Source organism: Leuciscus leuciscus (genome assembly GCF_965113295.1).
Source record: "Leuciscus leuciscus genome assembly, chromosome: 5".
Classification (NCBI taxonomy): domain Eukaryota; kingdom Metazoa; phylum Chordata; class Actinopteri; order Cypriniformes; family Leuciscidae; genus Leuciscus; species Leuciscus leuciscus.
Genome location: NC_138729.1, coordinates 36,703,135 through 36,718,368, shown reverse-complemented (window position 1 = coordinate 36,718,368; position 15,234 = coordinate 36,703,135). Strand labels below are relative to the sequence as shown.

At 39.4% G+C, this 15,234-nt stretch overlaps 1 protein-coding gene across 3 annotated transcripts in view; it reads left to right on the top strand.

The window, feature by feature from the left end:
* The window catches only part of unc5db (unc-5 netrin receptor Db), a 206,204-nt gene that overhangs the window by 154,863 nt on the left and 36,107 nt on the right, over positions 1 to 15,234 (top strand). For all 3 annotated transcript variants that reach the window (XM_082169790.1, XM_082169789.1, XM_082169791.1), the window contains exons 3-4: positions 6,559 to 6,702; positions 8,498 to 8,601. In XM_082169790.1, the coding sequence (XP_082025916.1) occupies positions 6,559 to 6,702; positions 8,498 to 8,601 (248 nt within the window). The remainder of the gene's footprint in view (positions 1 to 6,558; positions 6,703 to 8,497; positions 8,602 to 15,234) is intronic.

Genomic DNA, 15,234 nt, shown 5'->3' with positions numbered 1-15,234 from the left:
AAAATACAAACCATCTCAAAAATGTTCTAATTTCCTCTGCCAGATCAAATTTCATTCCATCAGCTATCAAAGAAATCATCCCTCTACATCATACGTGGTTATCATAAGGTTTAAACTTCATGAAAGGAAGTTCTTCTTTAGCGATACAATACGCTACATTCATTTTCATTTTAACTTCACGGAAATCAGCATCATCTGCTTTGGCCGCCTGGGTCCTGAGGGTGTGCAGCAGCGTGCCAGCCTGCCCAGGTTGTTGTTTGGCAATGAATGCATCTCTTGCAAGCAGATGACGCAGGGAAATGTTGTGTTTTTTTTATGTTATCCTTTTTAAAAATGCTGTTACCCATCACAAAGGGGTTGTCTATTTTAATCTTTTCTGGAGCCTCCTTGCACCAGCTATAAAAAAAGAGCTGTTGGTCAGCATCTAAGTTAACCACGGAAAATCCTTTTTCCACTCGGGGTTATATCTATAAATGTTCCTTTTTGTTTCTCCCTTGCTTTGATTTGGTAAAATTGCTTCTGTCGGTTCTTCTTCGCGGGCTCGTTTGAGGTTTTCGTGGATCACTTGAAAATAGCGCTTAATTTTCTCGTCAACTAGCAGCTGCATAGAAATTATGCCCGCGTTACTTAGGAATTGTGGGAAATGGAGTTGGACAAAATGACTCAATGCAGCCGGGACACGAGTTTTAATCACGCAATATACTACAACTACCAAGTATAATAGCAGTGCGCCATCAATCTCACACGCAAACAAGCACAACAATCACTTCACACTATTAAGCGGCTGTGTTATGAACATGCAAAACTGTATCGCAGTGCTACAGTGGTAAATGTATTCATCGCGCAGACCAATTTTTTCATAGCACGTGTCGCACTGTACAGCCCTGCCTCAGGGGCAACCATGTGTTGGTCCGCAAAGACAACACATCGGTGTTCGCCTATATAAATTATATGGGGGATTTGTGCTCGCGTCCGCTATGCCAAGGCTACGTTTGTATGCTTTTCCCCGATCGCTCTACTCCCGGGAGTTCTTGAGAGAGTTTGCAGGGACTATGTACGCCTACTTCTTATAACCCCGCGGTGGCCAGGCAGAGTTTGTTTCCCCGATTTAGTGTCTCTCCTCGACGGGCCTCCTCTGGAGTTACCCGTCAGGAGTGACCTTCTGTCCCTTCTGTCGACCAGAACTGTGGAACCTGTGGGTTTGGCCTCTGAGGGGGCCCAGCTCATAGCGACATGTCTCTCAACCAAGGTTGTGGAGACCATTCTACAATCCAGAGCACCCTACACAATTAAACTTTATGCTCTGAAGCGGAGAGTCTTCACTTCATGGTGTAGTGACCATCGGTTGGACCCAGTTAACTGCCCGGTTGGTACAGTGCTGGACTTCCTGCTGGAGCAGTTCACTGCAGGTCTATCCCCATCCACTTTAAAGGTTTCTGTGGTGACCATAGGTATTTACCACATTCCTTCAGGTGGAATGTCTTTGGGTAAAGACCCCTTGGTATCTCCTTTCCTCCATGGTACTCTAAGGCTGAGGCCTGCAGCTCGCACCAGGGTGCCGACATTGTCCATTGTCCTTCAAGGCCTTTCCCAGGCTCCCTTTGAGCCTTTGGTGGAGGTGCCAGCTAAATTTCTTACTTTGAAAGATCTGTTCCTCCTCGCAATCTTTAAAAAGAATATTTAAAAAGAATAGGAGATCTACAGGCATTGTCGGTTGCACCCTTGTGCTTAGAATTTGCGCCTGGCATGGTTAAAGCATTCCTTCACCCTAGTCCAGGCTATATTCCCAAGGTCCCCACTAATGTGGCTAGATCTATAGTTCTGCAGGCCTTCTGTCCTCCTCCTTTTCAAGATTCGGAGCAGGAAAAGAACAATCTACTGTGCCCAGTTAGGGCACTGGATGCCTATGTCCACAGAGCTGCCCTGTGGCGTAAAGCTGAACAATTGTTTGTATGTTTTAGGCCCCCTAACAAAGGGTCCCCAGCATCTAAGCAGAGAATGAGCAAGTGGGTGGTTGACGCTATCTCACTTGCTTATGAGTCGACCGGACAACCTTCACCTTTGGCTGTCCGGTCCCACTCGACTAGGAGTATGGTGGCCTCTCAGGGTCTAATGTCAGGAGTGCCCCTCCAGGATGTTTTGTGATGCGGCTGGGTGGTCCTCACCGCATACATTCGTCAGGTTTTACTCTTTGGACCTGGACTCTACACCTGGGTCTCGGGTGCTTTCATCCTATTGCTGCTCTTATGATTTCACACAGGACAGACACTTCTCGCTATGGTGGCATTGATATAGACGTTTCCTTAGTGTCAATCGACGCAGCGCAAGTTCCCTTGAAAGGGAACGCCTCTGTTACGACTGTAACCTTGGTTTCTTGAAGAAGGAACGAGACGCTGCGTCACTTGCCATATCTCCTACGTGCCTGTAAGCGACTTGCTCAGACCTTCAGAAGCTAGCCCTGCTTTGTTTGGGCAGGCCTTATAGTTTCCTGGTCCATGACGTCACCCGCCTCTGACGTTCAGCCACACCATTGGACTGATTTTACATGTGCTTCAAGACATCATCATGCAAAGCGTTCCCTTAGCGTCAATCGATGCAGCGTCTCGTTCCCTCTTCAGGGAACCAAGGTTACAGTCGTAACCGAGGCGTTTTCTGGATCCCAGCATGGGATGCTGGTTGCTGGTTTTCTGGATCCCAGCATGGGATGCTGGTTGCTGGTTTTCTGGATCCCAGCATGGGATGCTGGTTCCTGGTTTTCTGGATTCCAGCATGGGATGCTAGTTCCTGGTTTTCTGGATCCCAGCATGGAGTGTTGGTTGCTGGTTTGCTGGTCCCCAGTATGGGATGCTGGTTGCTGGTTGCTGGTTTGCTGGATCTCAGCATGGGATGCTGCAATGCTGGTGGACCAGCATATGTTGTCTTTTGGGGGCTGGAATAATTCCAGTACGACCACAACAAAACTTGTAAAGTTTTGAGCTTAGAATTTACTTATAAAGTAGTGAAATAAAGTAGATTCACTCTACAAGTGATGATTGAGCATTAGTGATGACACTGTGGTTAGCAGAATCACTGAAGATAAGATGAACAGAAACACAACAACTACAACTGACTTACAGCCACACAGCCTTAGATGACATCAACTACAAATTACATCAATATCTCACCAAAGGATGATTAAACAACTTTGTAAAAAAAATATTTTTTACAAAATTATAATCAAATAATTCAATAATATGTTTTAATTTTATATTGTTTTTTCCTTTACATAATTAAATTGTTAAATATGTAAGCAAAAACAATACTTGTCTCCAAAACACTGCTTGCATACAGACTATACTAATACTCAACCCCGCAAGACCATGCTGGTGAAACCGCGTAACCAGCTCAGTTTAGCTTGAGAACATAAATATGTTGGTCCACCAGCTAGACCAGCACTAAACATGCATAAACCAGCCTCAACCAGCACTTATACCATCATAAACCAGCCTGGACCACCATGGAATCCATGCTGGTTTATGCTGGATTTTTCAGCAGGGATTATCTACGTTTTTTTTTTTTTTTTTGGTTGAGGGCGGTGAATTTGTTGCAAAAGTAGTGCTTTGATGGCTGGAGCAGTGGTGCTTTAAAGGGGATGAATATAGAGAGGGATTCAGTGTGCTGACAGTCTGGCAGTTACTGTTACTAAACTCTAAAGTGCAGACACTGCCAGCATGCTAAACCCCTCTCTGAGAAGCTTCATCCCTTCCACTGCAAAAAAAAAAAAAAAAAAAAAATTGATATAGAAACTTTCTTGTCCAACAGTCTAGTCACCCATTATTATTGCAATATTTGTTCTCAACAACCAACCAGATATGCCACTTATATACTGCTTTTTGCACCAGTATCTAACTGTTCAAATTTGCCCCGAGATCTGCCGGAACGTCACCAGTAAAGAGGCAGACGTCCCATCTGATTTGCATTGTTTTAGCTGCCTCGATAACAATGTTATTCCTCTTTAGCAATCACACCAATTTTTTTCAGGTCTAAAATCCTCTTTGTTGTACATTGACATACGCTACCGTTCATAAGTTTGGGGGCAGTTTTTTTTTTTTTTTTTTTGTCTCTCATGCTCAACAAGGTTACATTTATTTGATCAAAAATACATTAAAACAATAATATTGTGAAATATTGTTACAATAAAATAAAATTGTATTTTAATATATTTTAAAATATAATTTATTTCTGTGATGGCAAAGCTGAATTTTCAGCATCAGTACTCAAGTCTTCAGTGTCACATGATCCTTCAGAAATCATTCTAATAGGAAATGTTTCTTGAGCACCAGATCAATAATTAATCTGGTGCTCAAGAAACATTTCCTAATATTATCAATGTTGAAAATACAAACATTTTGTGGAAACTATGTTTTCAGAATTCTTCGATGAATAGAAAGTTAGAAAGAACAGAAAACAGAAAATAATTTATTTGAAATATAAATCTTTGTAACATTTATAAATGTGTTAACTATCCCTTTTGATTAATTTAATGTGTCCTTGCTGAATAAAAGTATTAATTTCTTTCACACTGTGATAGAAATATTTTATGTAATGGGTATTTTCAACATTAAATGTACAGAGAAATGCAGACTAAGGATGCTCAGGTCAAAGGCCATATATACTTAACCAAAAAGTGCTTAACACAGTAGAACTAACAGTCATATGACTAGCTCAGATCATTACAAACCAATCACCAGAACAAATCACAGTGAAGAAGACTCGAGTGACATTGATTTTTACTCAACTGTATGATATAAATGTACATGTATCTTTCTATTCAGGTGTGATTGAGGTAGTAATAGAAGTACTAAAGATTCTATGCTCAAAAGACCACCGCAGAGACAGTGATAGTGTTGGAAGACTATAGAGCCGCCCTCGGGGTGAGGCTGTAATACTCTGAGTTAGTATTAATGATCCTGTTTCGGACCAGTGTACACCTGAGAAGGACGGTGAGGGTGTATAGATGCTAAAGACCTGTGTGCACATGTGTGATTGAGGTAGTGATAGTAGCTTCTTGACGGGACGCCGTCACTTTACTTCAGGGAAGTATTGTATTGTATTGTAAGTATACAGGTAATTCAGGGAATTACCTCCAGATACTGTAGTTATTATTTTTAACAACTGCAAGTTGTTTAAATTGTCCGTGGTGAAGAAGTCAGATTAAGTAGGTTGTATTCGTATTAGGAATTTCCAAGACAACACACACACACACACACACGCACACACACACAAAAACAAACACACACACACACACACACACACACAAAAACCTTTTTGAACAGTAGTGTTGGTATTAAGGAGAACCACAATATCCGGCTATATAGTTTGAGAGCGGAAAAATGATGATTTGAAACACTTCCGGATGAGAAGTATCATGTTTGTTTGGTCTTCTTTGCTGCCATCTTCCAGGGCAAAATTCAGAATGCAGTGTCAGCATTATTTCTTCTGTTTATCCCCCCGCACTGGGGCTCATCCTAATCTCACAAGAAGAAAATTGTTTCAAAATGAGCTGTGCCTTCTTGAACTGATCTGTTTACATAAAATGCATGCCATCCTTTTATCTTTGAGCAGCAATAGTAATCCCTGTATAGTTGGCAGGCACTTTAAGATTTATTTGGTTAAAGTGTTCTGGCACTGTTGTTAGGAGACGTACGGTACAGGAGCATTCCAGATTACATAGTTGATAGTTATTTTTGAACAAGTGGAGTGCATTAAAGTGGAGGAGCAAACAATCTGGATTGGTTATCGTGGTTCTCAACATATAACATAAAATTCCATTTGTACTATTTTGTAAAGTCTGTAGGGTATAGGCGTACTGTAGGAAAAATGTAGAAGATGAAACTGATTAACAGTGAAAGCCTTTACTAATGCAACAAATCTGCAAAGAGTGACTTCAGGTTCACAACAGGAAAGTCAGACATTTTGAAAGTCAAGGAACATTAAATTGTATCGCCTTAGTTTTAACAATCATAGATTTGAGAGTTTGAAGTGTTCAGGTTGTGACAATCTCATCTGAAGATATTTGTCTTAAATGAGGCCTCAGGGGTAACAAGCGTCCCTGGCTCTTGTGCTTTTAGGCTAATGCAACTTCAGCTAGATATTTTCATCTAGCTAACGATCTGTGGCACAGACAACAAGGAAGGGCCTCCTGGGAGAGGGAGGAAAAAAACGTTTTTTTTTTTTTTCTTTCAGTAATGCACTCAAAAACTTGGAGCAGAGAGACATGAAACTCGAGTTATGTAGGGCAGCTCGTGAATGGAAAAGCAACCAGAGGCCATTACATTTTTCACTGATTTAAACAAAATTATAATAACAATGCATAAGATATTTTTAAACTTCAGTCTCAGAATTCAGTGCATTCTGGCACCCTTTCATCCTTCTGACACCCAGCGTATATTCTTACAGTCAATCGACATTAAGGACCCTGACTGAAGTGACCAAACACTGAAAATCAATACTTAATGGGCTTTGATCTGAAGTGAATTCAGATGAAGAAGTTAATGCTTTCTGTTTCTCGCTATACAGGGCTGAAAATCCGCGAAGTGACGATCAATGTTACTAGGCAGCAGGTGGAGGATTTCCATGGTCCAGAAGACTACTGGTGCCTGTGTGTGGCCTGGAGTCACCTAGGAACCTCGAAGAGCCGTAAGGCCACAGTGAGGATAGCCTGTGAGTATGCTAGGTCAGGGGACCATTAGTGGTCTCCAATTGAAAAAAAAACAAAAAACATTTTTTTAAGGATGTCAAAACAAAATGAAGAATACTATATTATTCAATGTTATTTTTATTGTATTGTGGTCCTTTTTGCAATTTTTGTATTGACAGTGCTAGTTTTTAAATAAGAAATAAAAACAAAGTATGTTTTTTTTAAAGGTTTATGCATCTGAACAACTCTAGTGTATAGAAAAAGACAAATGCGAAGATATCATTTAATACATTGAGGGTCTTTGAAAATACCCCTTGTATTTAAAAAATCTTTTAAACAATCAGATTTTTTTTTTTCTCTTTTAGCATTTTGTCTCTTGAAACTGATTTAGATAAAATCTTGCAAAACTACACGTGATCACGTTTTCCACATCATGTTGATAACAGGCTTGTTCGACTTCATGCAGCGTTGTGCAGACCGATTGGCTGCTGACTTGAAGCAGTGCATGGCGGTTAGGAATTTTGTCCAACATGAGACAACGCCGATGCCATGTGACTGTGACGTATGGCATCAAAGTACCGCGAGAGCGATTCGAGAACGGACGGCTGACTCAGCCTGCGCAGCTTCTCAAGAGCAGCTGCACGAGCTCTGATGAAGACTCAGCTGTTCCACGATTTCTCGCATGACAACGATCACATGTGTTTCGTGTTTATTCTGACACCTTCAGTTCCACTAATGCTCACACATCTCTATTTGCATAACAGTAAAGTTATCATGTAGTAGCGATATTATATTGTGTCGTTTATCAAAAAAAAAAACTGAAACAAAAAAAATAGACCCCACTACAATGATATTTAAATAGTATATGCTTATGTTGAACTTTATTCTTGTACAAACAGATGCTGTATTAAGCTGTACAATGAAAATGTCTCTGAAACATCTGTGTATTTGACAAATATTGAATTTAAAGTATGCAAACACAGCACGAGCGTCACTACGGGAGCTGAAAGTGTCCGACTTCACGTCTCCGTTTTCAGCTCCTCCCCGACTGCACGCGGCAACTCTCGCAGATCGGTTACATCCAGCCGCAGCTGAAGTCGAACACACCTAACATGTCACCACATGTGATCACATGGGAACTGTTCCCATGTTTCCCATCTGCAAAGTATGTGTTCCACATGTGTTCCACATGTAACCACATGTGTTTTTTCTGTAACGTAATATAAACACATAGATGTAAAAGGGGCAAGAATCTTTCTGTTTACAATTTTTTCCTTAATTCACTTAATGTGTTAAATCTGAAGGCATATTTATATTAACAGCATTATTAAATTTTTATTATTATTTGCTGTGATTATCATTTATTATTGTTTTTAAGAATTATTATGTTGTATCATTATCAGTTGTTATCAATTCACAACTTTATTCCACTTGAATACAGGGAGCATTATTTTTATCCATTTTTTGACATTTTTTTCTAGTGTTTTCTTTCTACAAATTGAAAGATTTTTTGCATTGTACAAAAAAAAAAAAAAATCTATTGCTGTATAAGCACAGTGAGGATGAGGCAGGATGAGGCAGAACTGTCCAACTGAACTGAACCGACGACACCTGCAACTCTAGCAGATGGCCGGAGCACATTTGAGAATGTCTGCACTCTGCAGCTCTTTTACCCTGCCTTTCTAAGGTTGCCAAAACGAAAGGCAGGGGGCATAGAGAGTGCAGCATGCTGAGCGGTGAAAGCGATTGGCATAGATAGGCCAAATATCGGCTCGGACTCTGCCCGCTGTGACAGCTGCCTCTTATCTTTTCAAACAGACCTTCGCAAAAACTTCGAGCAGGATCCTCAAGGGAAGGAAGTGCCAATCAAGGGCATGATTGTGCTGCATTGCCGTCCCCCAGAGGGAGTGCCCATGGCAGAGGTAAGACCCGTCCTCACAGCCTCTGACATCATCCCCACAGGGAGGATATCTGGGAAGGGCAGTACATGCTCTCTGCTGACTGGAAAAGAGCATCAGCGCTTTTTTAAACATCTATACTAAGTGATGCATGTTTCTGTGCTTGTCCATCCAGATCATTGTAATTTACTCATGCCGTTACATACCTGTATGACTTCTTTCTTCTATGGAACACAAAAGAAGATATTTTAAAGAACTGCTTTGGCCCATTTATATTGAAAGTCAATGGGGTCCAAAACAACATAGGATCATATTGACTTTCATTGTTGGAACAAACACCGTGATATTTTTCTAGCCTGGGTTTCCCCATGCTGCCTTGTGCGCAGCGCGATTTTATTCACGCTGCTAGGCAGCCTGGACACCATGGACCAGATTTTCCCCTCAAAAAGGGAACCAATCACAGAACGGGGAGGGAGCAGCAAGACGATGACGACGTCTATGCGACACACCGAAGCAGTTTGTTTATATCTATGGATCCAACATGGCATCAGACACGAAGTTACCTTTCGATGCAGCCTTAGATAGTGTTCTAAGTAGTTTAGAACACAAGTTTATTTCGTCTTCTTCCTCGTCGAATTTCTGTCGCTCTACATACAGTACGTCATCTGGTATAATTGAAGCGATTGGCTATGAGCTACGTACAGGCGCATTTGATAGACATTTGTAGCGCCCAATAAACGGCTCTGGGCATTCGTAAACCACGCCTCAAATACGAGAAAATGAACATGTGGTTCCCAGACCACGTCTCAATGAGACGAGGTCTGACATTAGCCAGGCTAATATTTTTCAAACTATCTCCATTTGAGTTTTACGTGAAAAAGAAAGTCATACAGATATTTTAAATAAACTATTTTGGTCAATATAAAAAAGTCAATGGGGTCTAAAAAATATAGGACCATATTCACTTTAATTGAATGAAAAATAAAATAAAAATTATTTAAAAAGAAAATCTCCTTTCCTGCTCCACACAAGGAAGTAAGTCATACAGGTTTGGAATGACATGAGGGTGAGTAATTGATGGACAGATTTAATTTTTTTAGCGAACTATCCCGCTAAAGAGAACATCAACTTAGTGCACTGACTGTTGTCATCAAATTTGATGGATTGATTTCAGTTTAATGCACGTTCGTGTGCAGTCAAGGGTCAAGTAAGGGACAAAAACGACAGGTCCACATATCATTGGTTATGAGCAGGCGATATATCCATATACGTGTGTGTGTGATTATAGTAGGATTTGGTTCTTGGCAGCCACCAATGCTTTGTGAATGATTCAGTGATGAAATGGAAGAGCTCTGCCAGCGTCTGTCAATTCGAGTGCATGCTGGACAGAAACTGAGGAAATCTGGGAAGTACTGGAAGACTAGAATCTCCCTTCAAGTACTTTGTCAACATAAATGAAGTCAGTTATAAGAGGGGGCTAGTGAATAATGTAGAGTGCAGACCAGCAATCGGCGATCGGGTCCATTCCAGCACACCTCCGCCATGCAAAATTTAAATCCAAGCTGTGAGGGGGAGTGCAAAGATTTATGTGGCATAATTTTACTAGCATGCTGGATGCTAACTCTCTCTCTCTTTCAATCTCACCATCTTTTGCTCTGTCCTAGTGGACTGTGTTTGTGGTTTTAAACTGTCATAAACACCCCCTCTGAGAAATGCTCTCTTGGATTTCTGTGGTCACAAAGCTAATGAGACACATTTTTCTGGATAGAGTCAGTTTGTCATCACTGTTGGCTCTTAGGATAATTAACCAGCCTGATCTTTGTTCTAATAAGTTAACAAATACCATTGTGTTTTGAAGTAAATGTGGTTGCTGGTCATTGTTACTGTGCATGCATTCTTATTAGGCAGAATGTCTGAGCAGCTTTATTTTATACTACAAAAGTGTATGGTGTTTTATACAGCCCAGCTCCAAAAACAGACAAAAAGCATAATAAAAGTGATCAAGATGACTATATTGTAAGTGTTCTGTACTATATCCTCTTCATATAATAGCTTTGTGTGAGGAAGAGACTGAAATTTAAGCCCTTATTCATTGATCATGATAATCTTCCCTCTCTTCACACAAAGCTATCAGGCTTATAAAGACATAAAGCAGTAGTAATATTTAGAATATATGAAGAGTTCAGATGTAAAAGCCTCTAGGTGCCATCTGAAATTTTCCTCTAGAATGATCATTTTTATCAAGCTCGTATATTTAAGTTCAGTAATTTCACTTAAATGGCAATGAAAATGACCTTTTAATTTCCATTTAAGTGAAATTACTGACCTTAAATATACAAGCTTGATAAAAATGATCATTCTAGAAGAGAATTTCAGATGGCACTTAGAGGCTTTTGCATCTGAACTCTTCATATATATATTCTACAAAGCATATAATGCAACAAAACACAATGGTGATTGAGAGATGTACAAATAAACGTTCCTCAAAATCCTGATGTATCATCTTTAATATTCACGTTTTTAACCTGACTTTTCTAAAACATTATGCATGAATAATCAAGTAAACTTAAGTTGCTTCATTCCAGTATAGTGTTCATATTGTAATATATACAGTATCTAACAATATAAAAGTTATCTTTGGTTACTTTATCAAAATTTTAAAATATTTCACAGCAAAAAGACATGTGTAACCATGACTTGGATGTTTTTGGATTTATACTAAAGGCCTTTTTTTCTTGCTAAAATGTAAACTATCAATCAGACAAAGGTACAACAGGTTTTTCAGAAAAGTTTTGCTCAAGTTGATAAATTATAGGCCTTCGAATGTGATACAGCAAGCTTTTTATGGTTATTTGTGCTTTTTTTCATTTCTACAGTGACCATCCACATTCAATGTATGGAACACAAAAGCTTGGACATTCTGTTGCCTAATTTCTCCTTGTGTAAAGTGCAAAAATAACACAGGGTTAGAATGAGTGTAAAATATGACATCTTTATTTTGGTGGTTATCTATTCCTTTAAATGGGTGTGTTTTCCTTTTAAATAGAAGCAGTATCAATGTGTTGAATCTGAGTGGTGAATTAAACTGTGATATGATCCTGTGTCTACGCAGGGGGGCTTCTTAGCACTGCGGTAATTACAACTTAAACATTAAAAAAAAAACTCTGAAATGACCTTTTAGAAAGAACAAGTTTTCTGTTTTACAGCTAAACTGTAACTATAAATGGGTTTCCCCAGAGAGCTACTTAAGCCTTTCTGCATAGTTGGTCTAGACTCTGTCATCATAAAAATCTTCTTAATGAGATTATGCACTCTGAATTTGCTACTGAGGAATAGTGTTAATTTGGCCAAGAGAGATTTTGCTCCCAAAACCTTTTTGTGAAATACACGTATTGATTTTAAGTTAGACCAGAAAATGCTCACACCTTCCCTTTTACTGTGTTTTCTTTACCCGCTATTGACTTAGAAATCTTTAAGAGGATCCCATAGGGGAAAACAGTTACATTTGTATAAATAGATATTTTTAAGTATTTTGCTTGTAAGAAAAGATCATGCAGCATGTTCTTCATATAAAGGTTTAAAAAAATATATATATCTTAAAATAATTTGTCAAAATACCAGCGTTTGCAATCAAAAGTCAGATATTTCGACATGAACTCATCAAATTCTTCTAAGGCCAAATTATCTGAGCCTTTGCAATCCACATTTATAGCTCTATAACCTTTTCTGCATGATGATCATTGTCTCATTTGTGTCTAATTGTATTTCTCATAAGGATTTTTAGGAAAAACATCCGGGACCAAGTTGATACTTCAATGAAACATAATTGAGATCACCATTAAGTTTTCTTAGCACCATTAAGTGCTTCATTCCATTCAAAAAGCGATAGCTCAGCACTCACTTCATGTGTTCCTACCTGTTTCTGCTTTTTCTCTCTCCTGTCCATTTCCAGCCATCATGAAAGTGAGTGATGATCCCCATGATCTAACAAGCCAATTACAGGCCGGTCGGAGCTGGGTGGTATCCTGTCTCTATGTGTTTAGCTGTGATAAGGCTGATCTGGAAAGAATGATAATGTGGTTGTGTGTTGAGGAGAGGATGAAAGGGACAACTCTGTGCTTTATGCTTGTGGTTGCCTTTACTTCTGTATTATTGACCAACATAGTCCTAGAGTGTTTGCACAGCATTTTCCTCTGTGTTTGCCAGGTCTGGGGTTTATTCATTGTGTGTGTGTGTGTGTGTGTGTGTGTGTGTGTGTGTGTGTGTGTGTGTGTGTGTGTGTGTGTGTGTGTGTGTGTGTGTGTGTGTGTGTGTGTGTGTGTGTTATTTTAAGAATCATAATTAATTCAAAGTGCATCAAGGGATATCAAAGCTTGGGTATAAATTGGAATTTGACTCTGAAATTGAGATGATGAGAATAAGAAAACAGTGAGTCTGTGCAAATAGAATTAATTTGTGGATTGAGACCGCAGGCATTAATTTAACTGGGGTGACTTGAATTACAGGGATCACATCCACCCATGAACTGACCTCACTATTTCAGACTGCACACGATTTCAGAGATGATTGCTGATTTAGAGTGATCAAGACTATTTTGCAAAAATTGATTGGCTGTAATATATAGGCATGTGAAATGCCAAGCACGTTCACTCTTGAATTTTGAAATGTGTTTTAGATATACAGTACAATGAAAAAGAAAATCAAGGATGTTCTTAGTGTTCATTTATATAAACATTGGAATTAAATTATTAATCACACTCATCCAAAAAGTCCAATAAATCCTGCATGATGGAAAGTTAAACTATGCTTGCTAGTGAATGTTTTTATGTTGGCATACATGTCAATGGAAATTGCCTCTGTCTCTGTAACAAATGGGAGTTGCATGTTGAAATACCACACTAATAAGTAGGACTTGTTTTCCAAAATATAATACAACAGTTGACCTCTCAGTTAAACAGGGATGATGTTAAGTTAATAGTCCATCATATCAGATCCACGATTTCAAAGCCCTGGCATTTCTGCAGTTAAGCTTAATAGCACTAGTCACAACTCACTGTAACATTACAGCAGTTTACTCACCCTGAGAACTTGGCAGCCCTTGAATAACTTGGAAAAACTGGATAATTTTCAGAAACTGCAGACACTTTGTGTTGCCCACACTCTCTAGCTCATTGTCTGCCATTTCTCAAAACTGGAGTAAGCCCTTCCTGCCACGTCATTGCAAGGGTCCCCAAGAAAGATTCTGCCATATATAAACAACGGTATCTTGGTTAATTTTCATCTATCTCATTTTACATGCAAAAACATTATCCAGTCACGGCAGATGTTTTAGATGTCTTACATGTGGAAATCTTAAAGGGACCATGGCAAAAAGCAGCATGTTTAATTCTAAATGTTAGAAGGAAAGGTGGACCAATGGTCATGTGAAAATAAAGCATGACTGTTTTTGGTGCAAGAAACCTTGACTAATGTTATTAGTGGACTTGTGTGTAGTATATTGTGTACATTTGGACAGATACTCATCAAGAACCTTTTATGTCGAGTCAACAAATACATCAAGAATGTGAATGAATATTAATGATAAGTGAATGAATTTACACAAGCATATTTTATAGATGAAACGGCAGTAGTTTGTTTAAACTTAATACTCATTTTAAAGTTGTTTGCTGAATTGCTTGCTCATTATATACCAAATATCAAAACAAAAGCATTTGCAGAAATTCTGATTTAGCTATCTGCACTATCAAAGGTTGGTGTCAAAAGCTATTTAAAAAGTGATTGTAGGTGTGTCTGCTTGTGTCAGTCTTGTCAATGTGTTGTGCTCGTGTGGGTTTGATTGAATTCACAGTCAGTGAGGCGGCGTTATATTTCTGCTCCCTGAGGGCCATCTATCAGAGCTGTTTAATCTTAGTAATTACTGTGCTGAAACATGAAGCAGTTTCAACAGCCTCTTCTCCACCATACACACATGAACACACTTCACATGTAAAAAAAAAAAAAAAACTCCTCTAACACCACCTGCAAAAACCGATCCAAATATTTTGGACATCTTATCAAGCTGCTCTGACCTCCTGTCCCACTTTTATGAGCGCCAGCCGAATAGCTCCTGTGTTCTGTGATAATAGTAAGATCTTCACTTCGGCTGATCTCTTCCTGTCAACAGGACCTTAATCAGTCAGGATAGAGGCACTAATGAAATCACAAGATCCTCTTGAGACTGTGGAAACTCCTCCGTCAGCCCTGCCACTGTTAGCCACGCTGTAATTGAAACAAATGTGCCAATTAGGCCATTCATTTCTCACATCTTCTGCCACACATTTACCCAGCTAATTTGTATTTGTCCCCTACCTTTCCTCTTCTCACTGCCTCTCTTCCTCTATCCTGTCTTCCCCCCTTTTTTTCTTTCTTTCTCCCTCTGCTCTTCATTTCTGTGCTCTGCACCTTTTCAAAGGCTGAGGGGAAGTGGTGCTCAAGAATGCAGAGCATGGCAAATGTCTCAACAGAGAGCTCTGCTTTCACTGTGTGCTAATTGCCTATTTCAACTCCCAAGTTTCCCTGAAAAATTGAGTAAATACATTAGAGAAGTGCGCTCTCTGCTTCAATACACAAGTAGTATGACTCCCTGCTGAAAAACAGCTTAAACCAGGTGATTTGTTT